The 24,354-nt window shown below is 42.8% G+C and overlaps 1 protein-coding gene across 1 annotated transcript in view; it reads left to right on the top strand.

Annotated features, from left to right (window-relative positions):
• The first annotated feature begins 7,590 nt into the window (after positions 1 to 7,590).
• Positions 7,591 to 24,354, top strand: part of fam20cb (FAM20C golgi associated secretory pathway kinase b) — a 66,419-nt gene continuing 49,655 nt past the window's right edge. The window contains exons 1-3 of the mRNA XM_085415941.1: positions 7,591 to 8,917; positions 9,105 to 9,280; positions 13,796 to 13,874. Coding sequence (XP_085272067.1) covers positions 8,406 to 8,917; positions 9,105 to 9,280; positions 13,796 to 13,874 — 767 coding nt within the window. The 5' untranslated portion in view covers positions 7,591 to 8,405. The remainder of the gene's footprint in view (positions 8,918 to 9,104; positions 9,281 to 13,795; positions 13,875 to 24,354) is intronic.

Genomic DNA, 24,354 nt, shown 5'->3' with positions numbered 1-24,354 from the left:
AGTGTTAGTTAAATTGAGCTCAGCCAATCCACATCAGCTGACAGGCTGATTCATTCACATTCACATTCACCCCAGCTCCTCCCTTCATGCTGTCTCATGTCTGTTGTTATTTATGCCTGTGTGTGTGTGTGTGTGTGTGTGTGTGTGTGTGTGTGTGTGTGTGTGTGTGTGTGTGTGTGTGTGTGTGTGTGTGTGTGTGTGTGTGTGTGTGTGATGAATTGTTAAAAACACTAAGGGAAAGCTCAACTTTTATTAGTTGCTTTTTTTGCCACTACAACTGCAGTTACAAAAACACATAAAAAAACAGTATTTAGGCAAGACAGCGTACAACACAACTTCACATTGGGCAATAATAAGTTTTACTGCAGTCTGTGAACACACACACACCAACAGGACGTTGGCTGCAGCTCACTGAACATGCTGTCACTATCTCTAGATTGGAGATTCAAAAAGACTTTAGTGCCGTTGTACTGCAGTGCAGAGACGACAAAATTAGGTAGGCATCCCGTGGTTCTCCGTTTAAAAAAAAGAAAGAAAAGCAGACAAAATAAAAAGAGACATAAGTTAAATGGCAAAAAAAAGAGAGATTTAAAAGTAGCAATAAAAATTTGAACAGTAGTAAACTATAAATACATAAATACACGGGGGGTGGTCACTGATTCGGGAGCCTAACAGCTTGGGGGGGGGGGGGGGGGGGGGGAGCTGCTCAGCATGCTTGTGGTGTGTGAGTGCAAAGTCCTGTAACATCTGCCAGAGGGGATCAGTTCAAAGCGGGTGGTGAGTGGGGATGAGTGGGGTCTCCAGTAATCTTAGAGTCCCCTTCTCTGACATCTAGACAAGTAGATTTCCTCAACTGTAGGCAGCTGTGCGCCACACTGCAAATCCCTGTGGGCCTGCTCAGTGCAGCTGCCGTATACCAGTGCAGTGATGTCCTGAGTCGGCACGCTCTCCACTGTGAATTCGAAGAAATTGAGGAGGAGATCTCATGAAAGTTTGATTCAAGTAAAGGTTTTGTTGTTAGCTGTGTGCACTCCAGTGGTGTTCGCTACCAGCAATCTAAAGCTGGAGACTCAGATCGGTTCTTTTCTTCTGCCACTGCGATCCACTTGTTCCTTCTGGTATTGAGGGCATAACAATGCCCTCTGCAAAAAATGTTTATGGTGTTTGTTGCATGGATGGCTTGGCAGTCACAGGTAAAGATCTCATACAAGAGCAGGCCAGCGTGCAGGGTGATCTGCAGCGTCTTTGGAAAAAAAATCTCCATCAGTTGATTAAGCTGGAGATGGCTGGGGTCAGCTGTAAAGTCTGTCAGCCCTCGAGGGTCACTTAATGTTTTCACATCTGACTGTTATTGAAGCATGACCGAACACCTCTAAGCGAGGAGTTCAAACCCAGTGCTGGACTTCCTCGTGTCCCCGGCAAGACGCATGACACACAAACACAGCCCTTCATTTATTAGTTTAATTTATGGTGCTTTTTGTATATGGAACAGGAGGACAACAGGTAGCTTTAGCTGTCAGGTCAGTGACTGTGATAGTGCTAAATATGAGAAAAAAAACCCAGCCCACTTTAGTTTACCATCTTGTCATAATTATTCATGGAGGAATACACTGCATATTTTGTAAATACGCTAATGCTTGTGTAGAGGTACTGATGTGTAAAGGGCTGCCAAGATGTGCTTTTTTTTAAAACCCCCAGGCATCATCTTGAGGAACAATGAATTCTCTTTTTTTTTTTTTTTTTTTTTTTTTTAAATGACATCAGAAACAGCAGTATGCGACATTACGTGATGGCAGAGCTTCAGTTCATCCTTTGTCATTTTTTTTTTTTTTTTTTTTTTTAATAAATAGGACAGGGGGAATGAATGAGAGAAAGAGGGGGAGAGAAAGAAAGAAAACCAAAGGGGAGAAGAGACGGTGAGAAGGGGGGTGAAGAGAGAGAAAAAAAAAAAAGAACTCCTGGGTCACCTGTATGGAGAAAAAAAAAAAAAACAAACAAAAAAAACAAACAGAGGAGACAGCAAACAACAAAGAGTAACATAATAATAGAGAAAACAAAGCACCATCACAATAAACTAGCTAGTCATAGACATCAATATTTACTAAATAATAAACGATATTGTGCAGCACGCAAGATAGACAGCGCACAGTGTGCTTTGAGGCAGCAGCCAAGAAAGCTTTAGTCCGCGTCTGTGAATACCCATGTGTGCATACCTGTGTGGATCAGCATGCTTGCATTCCAAAGGTTTCTCCATGTAATGATCTGCTAGGGAGTGTGGGGGGGCCACAGCCCCGTCCTCCAGGGTGTGAAGCGGGTATGGAGGAGATCAAAACTCCAGACATCCAGAGGCCCCCAGAACACAAGAGACCATGGAAGACCAACAGAGGGGCAGCTGCGCCACTGTTCCAGTAAGAGCTGAGGAGAGTCCCAGATGAGGGCTCGCCCAGCAGCCGCGGAGCAGAAGTCAGGGGGAGTTGCAGTGACGCGCCCGTGAGCTCCGCCGGCCCCCAGCTGTGCCTGAGTGACCGAGCCCCAGGCCGAGAGGCCGGGGGCACCCCACCTCCAAAGGGGCCCGAGCGAGCCCCAGGCCCCGACAAGCGGCCGCCAAGGAGTGAGCCGGTGTGTACCCGGACGCCCACCCCCAGACACAAAGAACCACCAACACACCGACACCTGAGGGAGTCCGCCACCGGCAGGGGAAGTGGTGGTGGGTGGAGATAGGCCTCCAAACCTTGGAGGGCCTGAGATGTCCCCAGAGAGGTGGCGTCTGATACCCAACCTGACATATAGACACAGACATACAGGCACACACAGACACAAACATCCATTCCCACCCTCATGCTCTCATATGCACTCACTCCACACTCAACCAACGTGGAGACAGACATAAAGAGACGCTGTACACACAATCACACTCCCCAAGCGTACTCTACAAACCGGGTCTAGGTACCCTTGCCCCTGGAGGGGGGAATTGCACCCAGACCCAGGTGGTGTTACCCTTTTCCCTGCGGTGGGGAGAGGCAGACCACCCCGACTCCGCAGCAGCAGGGAGGAACAATGAATTCTCTATGAATATTACATTTCTTACAAATGAGATGCCAATTATTATTTTTTTATCAACAACTTCCATCCCTCTGTAACTAAGAACAAAGTGATGATCACAAAGAGGACACACATATCTCGCATACACCCTTAATATGCAATCAAGCAAAATGTCAAGCTTGCTTTGTGCTGACACCCACAAGTGATAATTGTGTAAACAAAAAGCTCATCATTCATTCAAATATTATAGAGAAATAGATGAAAAGGGATAACAAAAGAATACAACCCGCACCGAGTACACAAGTGTATTGAAACTGAAAGGAGAGCGCTGCGTTGGGTGTGACTCATTCAGAAGCTATCTGATTATTTTAAAAATTTCACCAGCTCTCTTGGGATTTTTTTCTAACCTAAGATGTTATTGTAGTAGTTTAAAAGTGTTTGTGTTTACACATCGGACTCCCAAGCTGGGCAACTGTTAATGGAAGATGAGGAGGGTGGGGGCTGAGAGGAGGGTTAGAAGACGAGGAGGGTTGAGGAGCGAGAGGAGCGAAGATGTCGTGAGGCTTATTGGGGCCAACAGAGGGCATTGTTATCTATAATATCCATTCACATGTGCTGTATCAGATGCAGCGAGTGCGGCGCTTCTCAGAGATGGAAATTAGTCTTGTTCCCCACTCAGCCCTGGTCACACCAAGGGCGCATCAGACAAATGAATTTATGCAGACAATACATATGCAACGCTGATGATACAGAGGGTCGTGCGAATGGCTGAAAAAGTGATGGGATTTGAGAGAGCCGCCTGTCAGTTTGTGATTCAACCTGATCTCACTTCTGTCCACATAAAACTAAAAAACTGTCAGCATTTCATTTCCGTGCAGCTTCAGGGTGAATTTCATGTTTTGGCTGCTCCTGGCATGAGAAAATCACACAATGACTACAACTAAACTAAAGCCAACAATAACAAATGATAACAAATCTTGCATATAGCATGTTGCATGTTAATCTGCACTGGGGAAGGCAAAAGTGGGAAGGAAAAAACCCCTTTTACAGGAAGAGACCCTGAGGGAGTGGCAGCCCTGCTGTGAGCAACTTAGAATTGAGTGGAGTAAGAAAGGGCAAAGACAGGCTGTGGAAGAGAACCAGAGGTTAATAATAACTAATGATTCAATTTAAAGTGGTGTATAAACACATAGAGAGTGAAGAAAAAATATACAGTGATTCATGGGATGCTTCCAGCAGCCTAGGCCTTTTGCAGCCTAACTAAGGGAGGATTCAGGGTCACGTGATCCATCCCTAACTATATGCTTTGTCAAAAAGGGACGTTTTAAGCCTAATATTTAAAGTAGAGAGGGTGTCTGTCTCCCGAATCCAAACTGGGAGCTGATTTTACAGAAGAGGGGCCTGAAAGCTGAAGGCTCTGCTTCCCATTCTACTTCTAAATACCCTTGGTACCAAAAGGTACTATGATGGCCTGATTATTTAAGACCTTGTATATGAGGAGAAGGATTTTAAATTTGATTCTGGATTTAACAGGTATAGAAATCTAGAAAAATAATAATTATTAATTAAAAAGAAAAAAGTTCCCAGCCTATAATGGCTCCATTCCTTTGATACACCCTTTTCTGTAAGAGTGTGAGACATAATCCAGCATGGCGCGTGGATCATATCTTCTTTTCAAAAGTGTTTTAAAATACTTTCGTTTAATCTAGTGTACCATGAACAAAATCTTTCTAGAAGAAAGTCTTGCACCTGGCAGACATCCTGGCAACGCCTGTGGGCAGTTATTTCAGGTTATCAAGGCCAAATCTGTACTTAAATGAACGGAAAGAAACACATAATTTATATTGGCAGACATAACACCTTCTTATACCACTTAAAACTACTTAAAAAGTGTGCCAAACCCATGAGCGCTACTGCAAATGTGCAAATTTGCTCAATCTAGATCAAAATGCCGTGCTTATTTCTGTTAAAGTCACAGGCCATGCTAAAAAAAACAAAATACACTTGCCAACATCTTTAGCAAGATGATGAATAGATAAATGAAACCTCATAAACATGCAGGTGTTAGCACAACAACACGACATGCTCATAATTTTCCTCAGGTGGCAGCTGATTGGCTGTTGTTTTGCTATTCAGCATTCTTTGAGCGTCTCTGTTATTTACAATGCAATAAAACCTAACAACACAGATTGTTTTGATATAGATCTTTGTTTTATTTTATTTCTTAATTTTTTTCTTTACATGAAATCGATAAAACGGTAGAGCTGCTAAGAAAATGAAAACATCATTTCGACTTGAATCCCCTCTCCCCTGAATTGATTTGGCAGACTTTGTACAGTAGCGAAGCTCACTCTTCACTGCGATAGTCCAGATAGGAGCGCGGCTCACGCTATCTCAGTATCTTCTGAGTGATCTCGCTGAGAGACACTGTGAAGTGTAGAGGACATAAATCTTATATATTTACGACCTTTGCTGTAGTCAGCTATCTGTTAGGATACCCAGCCCCTCTACTTCTCCTGATCTTGTCTGTGCAAGGTCTAGGTGCTTTTGATAGTGTTCCCACATGGCATGTGATAGTGGATGGTGTTTCTCAATCAGTCTGTTGCATCATAGGTTGTCACCGAAAGCACACCAGTCAAAAACAAGTTTTGTTTTTCTTTTTTTCAGGCATGGCGTTCCAGACAAAGGCTGAAATTTGACACTGGAAACCCCAAACTTAGGTGTCTTTGTCTGGCTATTGTTATGTTGTTGATTTTTTTCTTGTTTTTGAGCTGCGCTTCGTTTGTGTTTAAACTCGTGTTTCTGCTCAATAATAGAGTGAGGCCAATAATTGGGTGTTGCAAATTGTCATCTCACAACAGTCCACTTCTATTACCACAGCCGAAGCGTTAATGTCCTGTGACAGCACAAAAATAAGTAAAGAAAAATGTGTTGACACATCACCCCCCCTTACACACCAACACAAAATGAAAAAGTGGGAGAATCAACCATTCCTTTGGATTCCAATTGAAGGGCTCAGCCATGATTGCGCATGACAGGCCTCGCGAAGAACCACTGACCCATCGACTGCCGCGATCCATGTCTGACTGACATCGATACACATTCATCTCTGCTTGTTTCACCTCAGGCTAGTGGGCCACAGGCTGCAGTGGCTGGCACGAGATCTGGGCGGACAACAAGCATCACTTTGTCTTCGGCGCTGACGCCGTGACTGACATCAAACACCACAGAGGCCAATCTGATGGACCTTTTTGCTTTGTTGTGAATCAGCCACTGTTAAAGGGGCCCCCAAAATGTCACTGGTCATTGTATCTTATATTCGTTAACCCTCCATTACTCACTAATATAGGGGTAAGTCCGCCTTAGGGTCCTCCAGGGGAATTACAGCAATCTTATATGTGACTCAATAGACAATGCTGCGGGGATAGGTGGATAAATCCATTGTTAGTGTCTTTCTTCCTGCTTCCTCCTCAGTGTATCTCCAGCACACACGCACACACACAAACACACACACACATCAGATTAGCAGAGATCTCTACACTGTTGTTTTAATTTTGCCTCTATAGCAGCTTCATTAACATTCACAACTAATGCTTTGTTCCACTGGGTAAATTCCCGTACAGAGCCTTTCTTAAGTCATCTCCACTTTCATTTCTTATGAATCAGTGTTAGTGCAGCAGCCACTGCCACAACCTCCCCCCTCCCTCTGTCTTCTGGGCCCTTTTTAATTATAAACCAATCTAGAGAGGTAATCACAGACAGCATGATTAGTTACTCATAAACATATGCATATATGACATATAGTAGTTTATTGCTTCTTTGAACCTATTTACAGCCACTGGGAAGGGTGTGGGGGACCTTAATGCCACTCCAATTAGCCATAAGGATGAAACGTTACCCAGCTGACCAAATAGTTTGGCCGAGAGAAGAAGAATCTCTCATTTCAGTATTTAGTAAATGGGCTTTTTGTGGTATGCTATATAGGTCTGAGGTGAGGGCAGCAGGAAAGCAAGGAGCCTGTTCATTTTTCTTTGCTGCCAAAGTCATTTCTTTGCCTTCAGAATGCAGCGCTGAAAGGTGCTTTGTGGTTTTCATTTCATGCAGCCTTTAAACATTATTGAAGATGCGATTGCTGCTGAGTGGCAGCAGTGGAGGATGGAACTGGATCCTCAGACTGATGAGCGGTCTAATAGGCCTGTCTAATGTATCATCGATGGATTGAGTGCCGTCTCGGAGGAGACATTTCAGAGAGATTCCAGCAGATGATTTTCAGATTTAAAGATAAATAAATAAATAAAATACTTTGCTGCTGCGTGTGAGCCAGCCTGGATATTGGCCAGGAGAAAGACGCCCTCTTCTTGCGCAGCCGGGATGTGCAATGAGGATTTATTCCAAGAGGAATACAGACAAGCAGTTATATGCTTCACATGGTCTCACTGTCCTCCCCCCTTCTCTCGCTCTCCCTCCCTCCCTCACCCTCTCTCTCTCTCTCTCTCCTCAGCCAATCTGTGCACTGTGACGCTGCGCAAAGGCAGGATCTAGCTTCGGCTTCATCATCATATTTAACACACCCACCCAGATTCACACATTCTACAAGAGGTGCGATCTCTTGTCCCGCTGTACTCCTAAAGGTTGCCCGGCCCCGGGAGGGAGGGAGATTTCGGTCTCCTGTTACCTTACTCCTTTGGCTCGCCTCTGGTGGTTTGACGGCTCTCGATGTGGCAGAATTACGCATCCCGGATCGCTTATAGGTGAATTGGAGTAAACACGTCGACTACTTCCCGGGGACTTTCCCCCAGAAACAACACTTAAATGTGAAGAGCTGCACTTCTCGTGTGTCTGTTCCGGGCTGACGTCCCGGCTAACCCAGGCCACTCTTCCTTGCGCAGGCTGGTCGGTGAGATCGATGCGCGCTGTCGGACCTCTCGGGCACCGACGTTTAACGGATCGTTTTCTCTTCTTGTCCCGGCTGCTTCACTCGTCTTGTAGCCTGCATTCCCTCTGATAATTTTACTGGCGGACAAGGAAAGGAGACCGGGGCCAGTGCGAAGAGGATGAGGCTTGAGCAAATCGACCGTTGGTCTGAAGCGACTCGACCTGTTTTACCTGGACTCGTGCGGATGGTTTGGCGCTTCGGGGATCTCGCCTAAAACCCACAAGCAGGACTCTGATGTTGAAAATACAAAGGCTGAACACTGAATCCTTTACTCAAGACGGCAAGCGAAGATGGGTCCTACGTGTTTAATGTGTATTTCATTAGATTGGCGTCCAGTCTGATAAACATCATCAGCGATGTAGTCAGCCTGTTCATCTGCGTGCTGATCATTTGCAGTAAGTACTCACATCTACTCAAAAGGGAGACCATGAAGATGATTCTCCTGCGCAAATTCCGGGTTTTGATCCTCATGGTGTTCCTAATTGCATGCTCCATGCACATCATGATAGACTTGTTACCAAAGCTGGAGAGGCACGGCAGCACCGGCTGCTCCTGCTCGCACACGCCGAGCGAGGAGCCAAAGAGCTGGGGCAAGCAGGGTTGGCCTAACAAACACAGTCTGCGGATCCTCCAGGACTTCAGCAACGAGCCCAGCTCAAATGTTTCCCTGCACTCCCTGGAGAGGGTCCCGGTTGCAGGAGATAAATCCCAAGCTTTCAGGAGACTTGACCATCACGGACAACGTGGTGACAGGAAGAGGCAGTTCATGCAGGACGCCGGGGTTGACAAGAACGTGCCGGCTAAAGGTTCAAGGCTGTCAGCTCTGTATGACCATCCTTTATATAAAACGTCGTTGCCGCCTTTGACAGACGAGGACACGCTGTTCAACGTCAACACGGACATTAGATTTGACCCCAAAGCAGCGGAGGATCAGGCATGGTAAAGTGTTTAAAGCCAAACTTTAATGCAACAAAACCTACAAATAAATATTTAATAATTTCTTTGAACATTACAGTAAAGTTCAGTCATGTGCAATAATAAAGTAATAACATTACAAGTAACAGGAATACTAATAATAACAATCTCTACCTCTCTGTTCTCTCCTTGTCCCTCTTCTTCTCTCCAGGGCTGGGGAGAGCAACATAGACGAGTTCAGCCAGACTGGGGAACTGACAGCCGATTCCTACCCCAACTGGCTCCGCTTCCACATTGGGATTAATCGATACGAGCTGTACTCCAGACACAACCCGGTCATCGATGCTCTTCTGAAGGACCTGGCTACCCAGAGGATCACCAGCGTGGGTGAGTCATATAAGTCAGCACAGGGGGGCAGCTTGATCGAAACAAAAACCAGCAGGTGGGCTTCAGTGAACAGATGGAGGGTCAAAATTACATTTGGTCTGAAGACACCATGTTGACACTGCAGAAAACGTTTCTCACTTATTTTGGGCTGACATGCGTCACTGCAGCGTGTGTGGATTAAATCTGTGCATTTTGCAGCTGAAGGTGAAAGAGCTCAGCCACCTTTCCGGTGTCATTTGGTGAACCGCTAAAACGAGATTATAGGGAGTGCGGTGTCTTACTTCAGAACTGGCTGATAGGCCAGTGTCTACTGATGGACACAGATACCGATTGTTGTGCTCATGGTTTAAAACCTGTGCAATCCAATAAAGATATCGCTTGTGATGACTGGGTCAGCTCACCCAATCATCACAAACATGTCTCATTTTTAATTACAGTTTACACAGTTCTCCTCTTTCCTGGCATTTTAAAATAATGACCTGTTATTAAATGGCTTAACTAGTGTGGCCAATGGCGATAAGCAAACACAACAGATGCCGATATTGCTGGTGAGAAAATTATAAGTACAGTTTTTAAGTCCTTCCTTTCTAAGTTAAGCTAGCACAAAAAATGATATGTTAAGAATCAAGAAAACTCTTTTCCTTTCAGGTTAAGAAGGCCAACATCGACCGATGCTGATGTCTTTCCACAAACATTTACAGAGCTTTAACCTAAATAACCTCTATTTAAGCAAGAAATTTTTATTTAAGTGTATGCGTGATGATCCTCTGGACTTCTATTATACATGTTTAAGTTTTGGAAATCCAAAATCATGATCACAGTGGATAGAAAATAATCTTACAGGAGCAGATAAAGCTTCAAGGCTACTTGCTGGGATAAAAACGAAGCCTAGTTGTGACTGAAGTGCCTTTTATTGATCATCACTTTTCAGTCGCTGCATGCTGAGCCTGTTGAACTGACAGCTCTGTAATGCTCAGCTCTGATTCCCTCTACACTACTGGGTGGAGTTATTATGTGAACAACTGTTTAACACCACCTGAAGCGGAAAAAGGGACGACTGTATCTAAAATTATTTCATCGGCGAGGCCCAAAATACAGCAAGCCGCACAAAACAAATTTCCTCTGCACGCTCGCGTAAGCAGCCCAAGTTGGGCCGGCGGTTGTGAGGAGGGGCTGCTAACTGACTGCGAAGCGTGCTCCTCGATCTCAAAGTTGTACACACAAGCGTGCATGAAGATGGAAGCGAGCTGTGGGCGCTGAATCCGATCAGCTCGCACGCTCCCGCCTCACAAGGCTGAAGGTATAATATAACACCCCGGTCTCTTCTCATGTATTTCCACAAAAGCGTCGCAGTGGAATACATCAAGCCCGAGAGAACACCTGGTCTCGATGCAAATCACACAGCTACACTGCCGTTTGAATCAAATCAAACTCCGACTTTTTATTTGATTGGCAGGTGGGCCATAAACCTAGCAAGCGGCAGAGAACCCCCAAATACTTGAAGAAAGTGTCAGTAGATACCTGATAGAGGTGATAATGTGTTGCGTCATCTGCCTATACTGAACCTAAATCTTTCTTTTTACCTTCTTTCTCTGTTTTTTTTTTTTTTTGTTCCTGCTTGGCTCAGTCTAGCTTCCTCATTCCAAGAGTGCTTGTTGACCTAAGGTCTCCTATCATTAGCTCGCTGAAAAAAGGTAGATTCCCAGATTTCAGGTTTTTCTGCCAGTGACTAAAATCTAAGTGGTCTGCAGCAAAGATTAAAAAATTGTTGGGGATGCTGTATACTTATGAAACTAGCCTTCATGCAGCATAACTAGCAGAGGAATATCCTTCTTTTCTGTTGTTCTAGTCAAGACGCTCTCTAATTTTCTCAGATTTTTCTTCCTCTTGCTTTCTGTCTGTCGGCCTGGGTGGATAGCGGAAGCAGTTCTCAGCATCTCTTGCCAGCTGAATACATGGTGGCTCAGTAATTACAGAGTCTTAGCACAGGCCTCAGGCAGGCTACCAATAGAAGCCAACAGTAGTCATCTATTATCTCAAATTCGGCATAGGAGATCTTAGATGTATTATATGAAGACCGAGCATGGAAAAGAGGACAATATCGAAGCTGATAGGATGAACCTGTAAGCTCACAGCCCGAGCAGAGACACAGGTAAACGCTTTGCAACACGGCAGGCTCGGTGAATACGGTTTGCTCGCTGAGAGTGGAAGCTGAAACATTATTTTCATGGCCCCTTGCATGCATGAGTTCCTAGCGACTACAGTCAGGGGTATCCATTATTTGAGATATCCCAAATGTCTGCATAAGCACACACACACAGCTTTGCACAGCAGCAGGTGGGGGGGCAGATGGACACTGATCTTTCTGCCTCTATTTTTCTGTAAACAGTCTGCTTGTCGTCATGATTCATGTATGTAAACATAAATGAACACATTGATAGAGGAGGTCGTTCTCTGGCAACGCGCCACCGAAAAACAGCCTCCAGTCGATCAGTGTGTAGGAAATAACGGGCACTCTGTCATCTCTGCTCCCTTTTTTTTTTGGTGAATTTCAGTTTGGTTTTCTGCTGTCATTCTGGCACCAGCTAGTCCCATGAGGGCCTTTAGACTGCATTATCGTGTTCAAAAAGGGAGAGAACATGAAAGATGGAAGGATGAATAAAAAAACACAAAGACACACACACACACACACACACACACACACACACACACACACACACACACACACACACACACACACACACACACACACACACAGAAACAGCAACAGAGGGACAGACCCCCAGGAGAATACTGGGGAGGGAGTAAACAGCAGAGGAGCAATGAGCGCTGGATGCGCACTGGGTGTCCTTCACCCTCTCGCTATCCTTTGCCATCAAACAAACACTGTGACATCAGCTCTCTGTCTTTTTGGAGTTCAAACACACAAACATAACTGGCTTAGAAAAGACACATTGCCACCACTCGTGTATGAGCTTACATATGCAGCGGGGCTCTTCACTTAAATAGCAGAGGAGATTGATGTTTCTGCTGTGCTGTGAGATGTCGCTCAAGTGTAAATCAAATCATTCCCATTTAAAACAAGATCATGCCTAATCCATCTACAGGTTTGCTAAATGTAAGCAGAACATACTTCAAATTTATGATGTATGAGAACAAAGGGTGCAAAGTCTGTTGCTGTTAAGGAATTGCATTAATACACATGTATGGCTAGTGTTACTATGTCTGAAATGACTAAATAAAGTTAGGTGACAAGTGTTTTTAAATGCAAGTTTACTATATGCATTTAAAAAGATGACATTTGGTTCTAAAGCATAAAGAGAGACATGCTGGCAAAGTGGATAACACTGTTGTATCGCAGCAAGAAAGTTCCTGGTTTGAACCCCGGCTGGGGTCTTTGTTTGCATGTTCTCTTTTGTTGTGTTTCCTTTGGTAAATCAAAGGCATGTATGTTAGGTTCATTTGTGAGGTATATGTGCTTCAAGTGTATAAAGTGCTGTATGAAGGTGTGTTTAGGTGAGCCCTCATTACTAGCTTTGTTGATGTGTAAATAGCTTAGTCTTAATATTTAGACAAGAGAGTGATATTGAGTTTTTCCCCCTACAATGGTAAATTCTCTCTTTAAAACATAAGGCAGTGTAAAAGACATTAAAACAGTTTCCTATAATGAGCAGACTAATCTTTGACTGTGCTGCTTTAGGGAGAACGTTTTTCATTAAACTTTGAAAACAGTGAGCACAGACTTGATTTAAATTTTCTTAGAGCCAGAGTTCAAAACAAGTACAGTATAATCAAATGGAAATTAGCTATGCTGCAAACTTGGAATGGGCAAAAGTTGAACACTGGCTATGACTTATTCTATTTATGTATTTATTCATTGTGATATGCAAGCTTACTGAATTAGCTGAGCTAAAAACTATACCTAGCTTAAGTTAAAATTTTGCGGCTTAGCTAGCAAAAGTAGCTAACACCACTAGCTAGTATCTAGCTAGTCAAGCGAGATATTAGCTAGTCAGTATAGATAGATACTTTACTGAGGTTAATTTTTATGTTATGGCAGCAGAGTAGATCATTCAAAATAGTGTAGTCTACAATAAATAAACAATATAGTTTAGTGAAAGTGTCACAGGCATTTAATGAGCGCTTTTATACTGTGAGATACCTGAAAAAAAATTATTTATACACAACAATGATTATTAAAAACCAAAATAAAAAATAAAAGTGAAGTTAAGTTAAAAAAAGAGTAAAAAGTAAGAGTGAGATTGTGCGAGAAAGTAGTGCAAACAACATTAATAAATAATATGTGGGCTATAAATTTTAGAAAGAAACTTAGAAACAGTAGCAAGAAGGTATGATTCAGAAATTTAATGGGAGAAATTTTTGATTTAACTAAAACCGATATACAGTGGGTCAGTTTATCTCAGGGCAGGACTCATTTCTTCAACATACCCGCAAAACATGTGTAGCTAATATCAGTTGAAGTTAATAGCGACCTTGTCTGTTTGACTCCAACAGCAATGAAATCTGGAGGCACTCAGCTGAAGCTCATCATGACCTTCCAGAACTACGGACAGGCACTATTCAAACCCATGAAGTAAGTTTTTTTTCTCATTTTGAGATGTGCGTTCCTGCTAACCTTACATTTCTCCTGCTCGACCACACATGAAGCAGCGTTGACCCTGCTCTCTTTAAGAAAATAAAAACCAAACAAAAAAACGACCTTCTTCATATGGTATTAAAGCTTGAGTGCCATTTCAGCATAAAACACGAACTGTGCAGCTTTCTGCCTTGGCTCACTTCCTTTTTTTCCGCATCTCACCACCTACCCATTCTCCTCACAACATCAATCTCATTTCCTCATTCTCCTTTCTGGCAATATCAAATTGCTTTCATTTCAGCACAACCTTGATATTAGATTGAAGGCCGACATCATTCTGCTGTGTCAGAGCCAAATGTTGAATAGGCATTTCACCTCTCGCAGCTTTAGGATGACACATCACATTCTTCAGTGGCCATGTTGGAGGCCTTCGGCTCTCAGCCTGAGACATTTTGTTACTGATTCCATCTGATTAGTTTTCCGTGTCCAGATATTATCGCACCATCTACTCGAGCTAAATGCCCCTATCTTGTTCTCAGCATGTGATCCACATGTAAGCAGACACCGTTGATCCAGCTTATCATAATCCAGTAGAAATGTATTGTTGCTGATATTTGCCTGTCTAGACTATTTCATCTTAATAGATTGTTGGTGATTGTTGGCAAGATCGAGGTAGGGATCGGGATCATGGCTGTAGGGGTGGCAATGTTGGTTGGTTCACCTTTTGATCAAACTTTGGTCCAGAGCAAAGGTTAAACAAGGCAATTGTAAATACTAAGACTACTACTAACATCCATGGCTCCCAGATGACAAATCCACACTAAAGTACACCAGCAGGTCAATTTTTTTGTACTAACTACTAACTGAATTGCCACAGAACCTACTGTCATGATTCGTGTAAGAGAAAGCGTGATGGATATTTTGGATGTTTGCATGACATCTTCTTTTCTTCTTGGACTGAAGTGCACATTACCTTCTCCATGAAGCGGGTACAGACACTCCCCTCTCTTTGATGATGAGCTTTAATTACTTTGATAACCTTCTTTCTTCATTAGGTCAGAACTTTTTTTCAATTTGTTCCAAGACTAATACCAGTAGCAAGTTTAAGGGTGGTGATAAAGTTATAAGCTGCCACTTTTCAGTCTTCACTGGTTCTTGAGAGCAAGGCCGGTCTTGAAGCAGTACTGTCCATAGATTTATTCCTTAGGTTCTTTTGTAGAAAAAGTCAGCTAACATGCTAAAAATGACATCATTAACCTCCAAACTGTAAGCTTGGACCTACCCAACAGGTTATATGTGAAGATATTTATATTTCTATCATAAAACTGAAGGCGATGGGCTTTCATGCCCATGTGAAGTGGTGCCACAATTCCTGTGAGCCTTATGGTTCAGCCACAAAGCCTCTGTTCTTTGCCTCATTTCTGTTTTTAATCTTATTCCACTTGTGAATCAGTGAACTACAGTAACCTGTATTTACCTGTGCAGACAATTTTAAACCCCTTTGGCCTAACCTGTAAATGTCTACCCAGTGGTTCCCAGCTGCCCCCTTTGGCCCACATACTGTGAAATATTTTATTAATTCACTTTTCCTTTGTCTGCACCATCATATTTAGAAGAGAATGCATCTTGTGAAGAGTGCTCCTAATTCCACATCAATTGATGGATTTAAATGTCACCCGTCCTTTGCTGTTGTGATTGTGATTTAATTGTGGGTTAATGGTTCTCTACGCGGGCTGTTTTTCTGGCCCCTGCATGTCAGTTTGGAGAGCGGGGTTAAGCCCGCGGATGATAGGTAGGAGGGAGGGAGGAAAAGCTATTCAGAGACTGTTGTAATTACTGTTTCGGTCGCACCCCACAAAGTCAGGCCAGACGCAACAAGCCTGAAATCATCCTTGACAGGCGGGGGAAAAGCAGAGATAAGAATGAGGAGAGAGGAGGCAAAGGATGAGAGAGAGTCTAGGGAGGTGAGGTGGGGCGGATTGGGGAAGACAGGGGGTAGGAAGGAGAGACAGATGAAGAGACGTGGGGAGAGAGCGTTGTCAATACATGCACGGAGTCCAAATCCACAGATTATCTCGGTGCACTGCCTCGAATTTGAACCCAGGCGCAAAATGTGAAATGACATTTTCCGAGAAAAGCACGGGCCGATGGTGTTGGATGTAAATCTGCTGCTTGACACTCGTGGCTGTCGGAGCCGCTGTGATGTTTGATAATCCTGAAGAACGGCAGGAACAAAGGGGAGCTATTTCATTTCCTCCAACTTGAATGCACTTGTCCTTAACAAAATAGGGCAACCCATGCAGACATGTACGTGTGTGTGTGTGTGCTCATTTGGGCTGCAATCAAGTTCTTGACAGATTTGCACAGTTATTCCAGCTATGTACACCATTTCCCTCACAGAGATCACACATGACACACACAGACACTCAAAAAAACCCCACACACACATCCACTTAACACTCAACATCATCCCGTCGTTCCCAAATCTGCTGGTGTGTTTCCACACGGTGCATCAAAGAGACAGAGGCTGAGAGATCAAAGACTTCTCTGGCTGCGCGCTTCTGCTCGACTCCTCTCAGCTCTAATGCAAATGTGTGCCAGGCAATCAGGCAGCGAAAGGCAGGCAGGCATGCATGCAGTGTATGGGGTAACGATCGACCCTCCAACCATCCATATCTGTGTAAAACTGCACTCTCGCTCCTCCTCTCTATATGGTTATCAGCTCTTCTGTCTCTTTCTCACTTTTAGTATTCTCCATCATTCTCCTCCTCTGTGCATGCAACACTGTCTGCCGTGTGTTTTTCTCTCTTTACTGAACAGCAGAAATGCAGAAATCCATTAACAGGCCTTCTGTATCGATCCTTTAGGTATTCTTTCCCCTGTTTTTCCCCTCAGTTAGAGTCAATATCAGATGCCACGGTCAGTATTTCTTTATGCATTTGGAGAAGCAAAGTACGCCTCAGTGTGTACTTGAATGTGGCAGATATTTATTTAGCTTCTTGCTGTACTGGGTCACCACAAAGTGGCCTACAGTATCTGTCTGTACTGATGCAATAGGGATGAATCAGACCATTAAATCTGCTGTCTGTGGTCCAGCTTTCCAGACATGAAATAAACCCAGTCTTAACTAGTCTAATCTAACTCCAGGGTTATTTTGCAATATTTGTTAAGTCTGTGCTCTCTTGGAGGATCGAAGAGGCTTCACGGGATGTGGCTAAAATCCCAGCTGATGCCCAGCCCTGTGTTGCTTAAGCAGACAGATGAAAACATCTTTGTGCAATGTCTGTAACAACAACTGCATTGTAACCTGAGCACCATTCAGCTGGATGAGTAAGCTCAATTATCATCTTTGTCATCCTCTGCTTTCGTTATGTCTGTGGTCTGGACTGAAAGAACATTGATTTACAGCAATTTCACAATTTCTGCCTTTAGTGCGGCAAAAAAAGAAAGAAAAAAAACTTTTCAAGTTGGATGAGGAGCCAAAAGCTGGTCCTGTGGTCCTGAGACTCATAGGGAATCTTTCTAGAGTCTACAGTGTAGCCTATGTAAGTGATTACATCGTAGGCAATTGCCTACATTTATGCTTGTCCTGGTGCTTTATGTGTTAATTAGTGCGTTATGTCCTGTTGTTTTACATGCAATGGAAGCTGATAGGAAAAAATAACATGCTAGGACTTTATTCCCTCCCTTTTGTTGTGGTAATGTTTTGGGGTGCACATATAATTATGACTCGAGTTTTTCTGCTTTTTTGGACATTCCCCATTCCAATATTCTTAACATCTCATTTCAGGAAATTTGCGAGTCCTTATATTGAACCTATGATTATTATTTCTCATCCCGAGATCTGATTGTTTTTCTCTCACTGATAAATTAAAAAACTGAAGCAAAAAAAGTAGCTGGAAATGTACAGGAGGAATCGAGGGTGCTGAACAGGCTAATCGCATTCCTCAAACCGACGTGTAGTTACAGTTCCCAGGAGGAGCACATAAGGTTATATCGTATGTTATGTTGTAGGGTTCCTGTAAAGTGGTTTTTAAAATCAGAATTTTTAAAACCAAGAATAAACACCTCACAGGTAGAACAAAGCAAAATGAGACATAGTCACACTGGTTTTGTATTATATGCAAAACCATTCTAACAATTACTGCAAACCATTTCTAGATGCAAAACATCAGCAAAAGCAAAAAAGCCTTAAAAAGATGCATTTGAGCACAAACAGATGCTAAATGACAGCAAAGAAACACAAAATGATCATTAGATGATGGAGGTACCTGCAAATAGATGAAAAATGACCTCAAACACATAAAATTCAAACCTCCAAAGAGGTACAAAGACAGACTTTTGGTGTGTCTTTTGCACTTGTAAGTTGGAGGTTTGTGGAGATTGTGCCAAGTTGTCTAACAGTTAACATCAACCAGTAACCAGTGAGCTGTTTTTTCTTTTAATTATTATTATTATTATTATTGTTATTATCATCATCATTATTATTATTATTATTTATGTTTTACAGCCGTGCTGGCCTTGAACAAAACAATGGACTGCATTTCTGTGGCACTGTGGTAGAGTCATCCACAAAAGCTTCTGCATATGAGATGATAACCTCTCCACCAGGACTGGTTGAGTCATTTTGCACTGTCGTTTTATATATGAAATGACATCTTTTAACCAAAGTGTGGCACACAGGTACATTTTAGGCCCCTGAAGGTTCTAAATCTGTATTAGAAATCATCACGTTGCCAAGCAACTACATAGCAACAGGATAAAATGATTTGCTTTTAGCATTTATGCACCTATAAAAACATTATATTGTTTTCAATTCACAGCCAACAGCACGAACAAGCCAAACAATGCTAGTATGTTAAGTGTAGCTGACCTGTTTGAGTAGGATTACGTGATATTTAAAGGATCTAGAATCTTGAAAAATAGTCTAAATGGCAAAATGAGCTGCTTTGAGCTAATAATAATGAATGGTAACTGTGAGCTATACTTAATACTACAGTAAACTTTGATATCGTCCATTTTTACCATCAAACCATCCATCCATGCTCAAACCTAGCTCAGCTCACCTTTGCGTGAAACGTAGGATACTTTAATATCAGAAAAGCCTCCCATCCACACGTTTGATCAAAACACTGCAAAAACTGACTTTTGCTATTTACCATTACCATGTATACAAATCACATTTTCAGCTTCTGCAGCAGTATTACATCAAAGACAAGCTCAGATAGGCCCTTGGGGCTCACCAACAGGTAGCAGAAAACTGTGATTTATTTTTTTAACTTCATGTTCAACCCGGGTTTGTATGAATCCAAAAACCACTCGGGATGCCTGTGTTCCCTGATAATTTAACACTTTTTTTTCTGTCTTTGATGGACTGGCAGCTGTGAAGTCCTGCTCTGTAATATCTCACATTAGTTCCAAAGGATCACTAATCACAGCTGTTCTGGTCAGAAACTGCAAAAAAAGACTGCAGTTGACTGAACTGGTAGTACATGGTGGCAAAAAAACAAAAAATTGTCCATTTAAAAGGTAACAGTCTCACTGGGAGTAACCCTCCAGCAATGACACATTTTGTACCTTCAAAAGCTTACGTTCAAGTTCAAATAACAGTAATACATATAATGCCTTTTCCTGTCACAAATGTCCATGTACTTGTTAGTGGAAGTTAAAAAAGAGGTATGCAGGTTATACTCTATGGACTGGGCGACCTTTGGTACAAGTACTTGTGTGTTCAGCTGTTGCTGGGCTTGATTGTACTTTGAACCTGAGGCACTAGGTAACAAAAGCAAGCACTTCTGTTCTATTTATCTTCATCTCTTCTTGTGTTTTCCCCCTATCTTTTGTCTTTCTGTCACCATGACTTTGTGCTAGTGTCAACGGCAAAGACGTGACTGTAATATTTACACTGAAATTAGTCTCAGAGCACACAAAGCCCATTAGATGATGAGTGCAGATGATCGACGAAGGGATGCGGGGGAAGGACTGATGATTGATATAATGATGGTCTTCCGTTCCTTCTTGCTTCCACTTAATTGTATCGCTTGTCAATCAGCCCGGCTGTTGGCTCAGTCGCACGCAAATCAATTTCAGTGTTCCTCGAAGAGATATCCGCTCTTTCCGCTGCTCCTCCTCATCGAGAGATCTATATCTGTCTCGAGTCGGGGTCCGTGAGTAATTTTTGATTGACACGCCGGGGACACAAGAGACTGATGCCACACGTCACCTCGTTTGTGTCGATAACATATTGACCGCAGCGCAAAATAACAGCGCGCAGGAAACGTCTGTGTTAAATGTGAAATATTAGTGAGAAATTGCCTGTGTGTGCGGGGAGGATGTGTCATCAAGGTGCGTAAGCTGTGGAGGGTGGAAGAATAAAATAGAAGGAGCTTTGTTTAATAAGGGCATGTGTCCTTATTATCCTTGTCCTGCAAGCTGCCCAGATTTGTCCTTGAAAGAGGCAAATGACCAAAGACTGAAAAAAAGGAGCAGGACAGTTCAGCGATTGTTCCAGCATGTATTCAAACTGTGACAGTGCCAAGCAAACACAACGCCTCCGCGGACCAAGCTCTGTATTTGTCCCTCAATTTTTGTTATATATATTTTGACTTATAGTCGGGTTTTTGGTTGTTTGTACATGCGCTCTTGTTTACTGTATGATATTGTATTCACAAGGTCTTCTGTGCCTGTGCTTTGACTTTGAGTCAGGAAATAAAGGGATGAAGCGCCTGAGGACAAGTCATTCAGAGCGCGGATGATGAGTGCAGCTCTGTTTGGAAACAGAGGAAATTCATAGCAGCACAGAAGCAACATCAGGGCTGAAAGTTCCACGTTAACCCCCAAACTGCTGGGAAACGTGTCTGGAAATGGTGCAACGCAATATAATATTAGCAGAATATTATAAACGCTTGTAAAAGCAATGACCGCCCTTATGAAATATCTGAGGCCTATTCATTTTGTGCGTTACCGCTGGTTCTGTTTGATTGTTAAATAATTAATCTAAAATTATAGCCACAGTGCGATGTGTGATTTAGCAGCACTCGCTGCCTTTCGCTGCTCTCTCTCTGTCTCTCTCTCTCTCTCTGGCTAATATTTTGACTGTTTCCCCAGTGCTATAATTGTTTCACCAGGGTATTATTGTGCAGCCTAAAAGAGGTGCTCGCACCAGCAAAGCAGGGACAACGCACACACCAGTCTTCTGCATGTGCTGTAGAAGAAATTTGCAGTAGCTGAGTGTACGCTGCAGCGGAATGATTCATACGATCAAATGAAACCCTTAGGCTTAGTAATCTGACCCCCTTTCTGTCTTCCCCACTGAGACCGTGACACACTGTGGGCTGCTTGTGCGCCAGGATCACGCAGCTGCTCTGTGTTTTCCACTAAATGTGTTAGTCTGACTGCTACATGTAGCGAGATGGGAATAATCTGACTAAAACTAATTTGGTGTAATTCACCCTGATGCCATGGAGTCTTACAAATATAATCTCACTCTTCTTCAGTGTTGCCAGGGATGCCAGGTTATAACTCACCTGCAGTTGTCCCAAGGTGAATAAGGGGAAGGGAGAAGATTGGGTGCATTAGTACAGTGCCGATCACAAAACAGATGTAGTCTGAGACGAGGCAGTCGACAGAACGCCCTGAAAAAAAATGTTTGAACTTTTGATTTTTTTTGTTGCTAGAGTGAAGCGTGGCTGAAATGATCGATATTGGACAAGGTAGTGCCGCGGGGCAGTGATGCACACTGTGCTGTTCAGCTGCGGCCTGGTTCCAGTAAATCACTGCTTTTTATTTTATTTTTATAACCCCTGAAACACTAAGAATGTACTCAGTTTCCCTTCCTTTATATAAGCATATAAGCAAAGCAATAGCTTACGTTAAGAGCTTTTTATTCAACATTATTGGCTCATTGAGGCTACAAAATTAACTCCATGGGAAAAATCATCCCCTTCAGCTTTTATTCTTATTGATGAATAACCCTCCAAAATCTGTACACCGGTCCCACTTCCCCAGTTTATTTCAGTCAGCAGAAAGTATACCAGCAGTTTGATTACAGTTACATTGGAATGCTTATTAAGTCATCTAAAATATTTCCAGTTAACTGACTTAGTTTTCAGTCACTTGTTTTTTCATTTTAATTACACAAAGCCAGTGCAGCAGGTACAAGTAATCTAACTATACCTTCTCAAATTACATACCGCAGTTACCGCTAATTAAATGCAATCATATTTCATTTTGTCTGGAATTCTTGATAAATATCAGCTTGGCAGATTGAAATGTACTTTTTTTTTACAATGAGCAGAGCAGCAGTCTTCATATTCCTGTCCCTGTCCTACCACAGTATGAATGATTAACTCAGCAACTCACCCTCACAACCCTTCTGATAAACATTAACTCTTTGAGTGCCAACCCTAACCCTAACCTTACCCCTAACCCCGGGAAGAATAGGAACAGGAACAACTTTGGCCTTCACCAAATCTAAGGTTATAGTTACCACTTACGATGACATTAATGGTAAATTAAACACAACAGCTGAACGAATGAAATGCAGTCATATGAAAAAGAAAATGTTCACATCACTGCATAGAGTGCTGTGAAAAACTTCCTTTTCATATGACTAAGTACAGCCTATGAGCCAGTAACTTGTAAAAGCACCTTCAGCAGCACTAACATGAAGTAATCATTTTCTGTGTGACTTTAGAAGTCTTGTACGTCTTTGAGGGGGAATTTTGACCCGCTCTTCTCTGCAGCATTGCTTTAGTTTTTTTGAGATATGCCCCGATCCTTTTCTTTTCCATCGATTCTGTTGTAGATTGGCAGCTGTGCTTGGGTTCATTGTGCTGGCCAGGCTTTAGCTGTCATACAGGGCCTCACATTTCTAGAATACTTTGGAGTTCATTGTTGACGTAAAAACTGCAAAGCATCCAGGTGCTGTGGCTGCTAAACAAGCCCAAATCATCATCCCTCCACCACCGTGCTTCACATCTTGTTGAGACGTCCAGTCCTGGAAAAACTGTGGCATTGTGGTAACACACACAGCTGAGTCCTTCAGACCAGCAACCACCAACACCCACTTCTTTTACAGATGTGGTCACTTGCTGATCAATTATTAAATTGCATTTGATTAACAGCACCTGGCTGCCACTTACCCACTTCCTAGAGGCAGTAAGAGGCTGTAAAAGAACTCATTATCATAGCATCCATAATATTTTAGCTAATCTCTGTAATTTGCTACTGCAAACTTGGAACTTCCACTCTATGTATACCACGTATATTAATACTAATGGAAAAGTACAGACTATAGAAGACGCACATAGTAGATACTGTATAAGTAATCCCATACCTTTAAGTAGAGAGTAATCAGTAATCACCTTAAATATTTTGGTTTTATCAACCCAAAAAGAAAAAAATAACAGTGATAAAAAGAAGTTTAGAAAAAAATAATGCCACTAAATCTATTTAATTACTCAGTTTATCTGCTGTGAAATTCCCTATAATTAAAATTAAAGGATAAACTCTCTCTCCTCTGAAATAATCTCTTAATTTGGGCCAATGTCATAGACAGCATAGAGGCTACACTATAGCCAACCCTGCTATGAGTACTCAGCAGCAGAAGCTTACGCAACTAATCTACGGTCTAGCGGGGATGCAGGAAGCTGCACCTGAGCAAGTGTCCCACTGTAATAATCTACTAATGTACTGCTGGCATTCTGCCACCTACAGTAATCAGGCGTCATGATTTATGTAGAATGTAGGTATTAGTGAGCCTGAGATACTTTTTTATCCTCCACTAACATATTCTATTGACATGTCTGGTAGACGCTGGCATTCACTCCTTTTATGTAATTTACAGTTAATTTTCAGCAGTCCCAGCATCAGCATCCATTCTTCTCCCATCTTCCACACTATACATTGCTGTCGCTGCAATTGAAATCTCACTGTGTGTCTGTGTATGTGTATGTGTGTGTCACAGTTTTACTGCCACCTCTGATGACTTTGGACATGAAGGCGTCCCAGCTGTCACAGTACTCATACTGTCGGTGCCTAGGAGTGTGCTCCTATTTCTTTGTCTTTTTGTGCTGATCCGTGTGCGTCTGTGTGTGTTTGTGTGTGTATGTTTTTACTCATGCCCCTGTGCATACAGCATGGCTCTTCTACGATACTGTTCCACGTAGTGTTTGCCCAGGCCTTCCAGGAGCAGGAATGTCTTGACGATATTATCAGTCAACTGCCCCCTTCAGGTAAATGTTATCAGCCTTAATGTTGTGCTGAAGAAACGATAACACAGTGTTGCAGCCAGCAGAGATGACAAGCCAGCATCCAATCTGCATATCAAAGCCTCGGCTAAATTCCTCTGCCATCTGTGTGCTTTTGTGTGCGTGTGTATGTGTGTTCGAGCAATCGCCAGAGCTGCACATACTCACGCACAGACATGCATTTTAAATGCGTGCTGCGCTGCCATTTTTCTGCGGTCTCAAAAGCA

Source organism: Rhamphochromis longiceps, linkage group LG8, assembly GCF_057381845.1.
Source record: "Rhamphochromis longiceps isolate RC_006_pf linkage group LG8, R_longiceps_female_GT1.1, whole genome shotgun sequence".
Taxonomy (NCBI): Eukaryota; Metazoa; Chordata; class Actinopteri; order Cichliformes; family Cichlidae; genus Rhamphochromis; species Rhamphochromis longiceps.
This window is presented reverse-complemented; position numbering and strand designations above follow the sequence as displayed.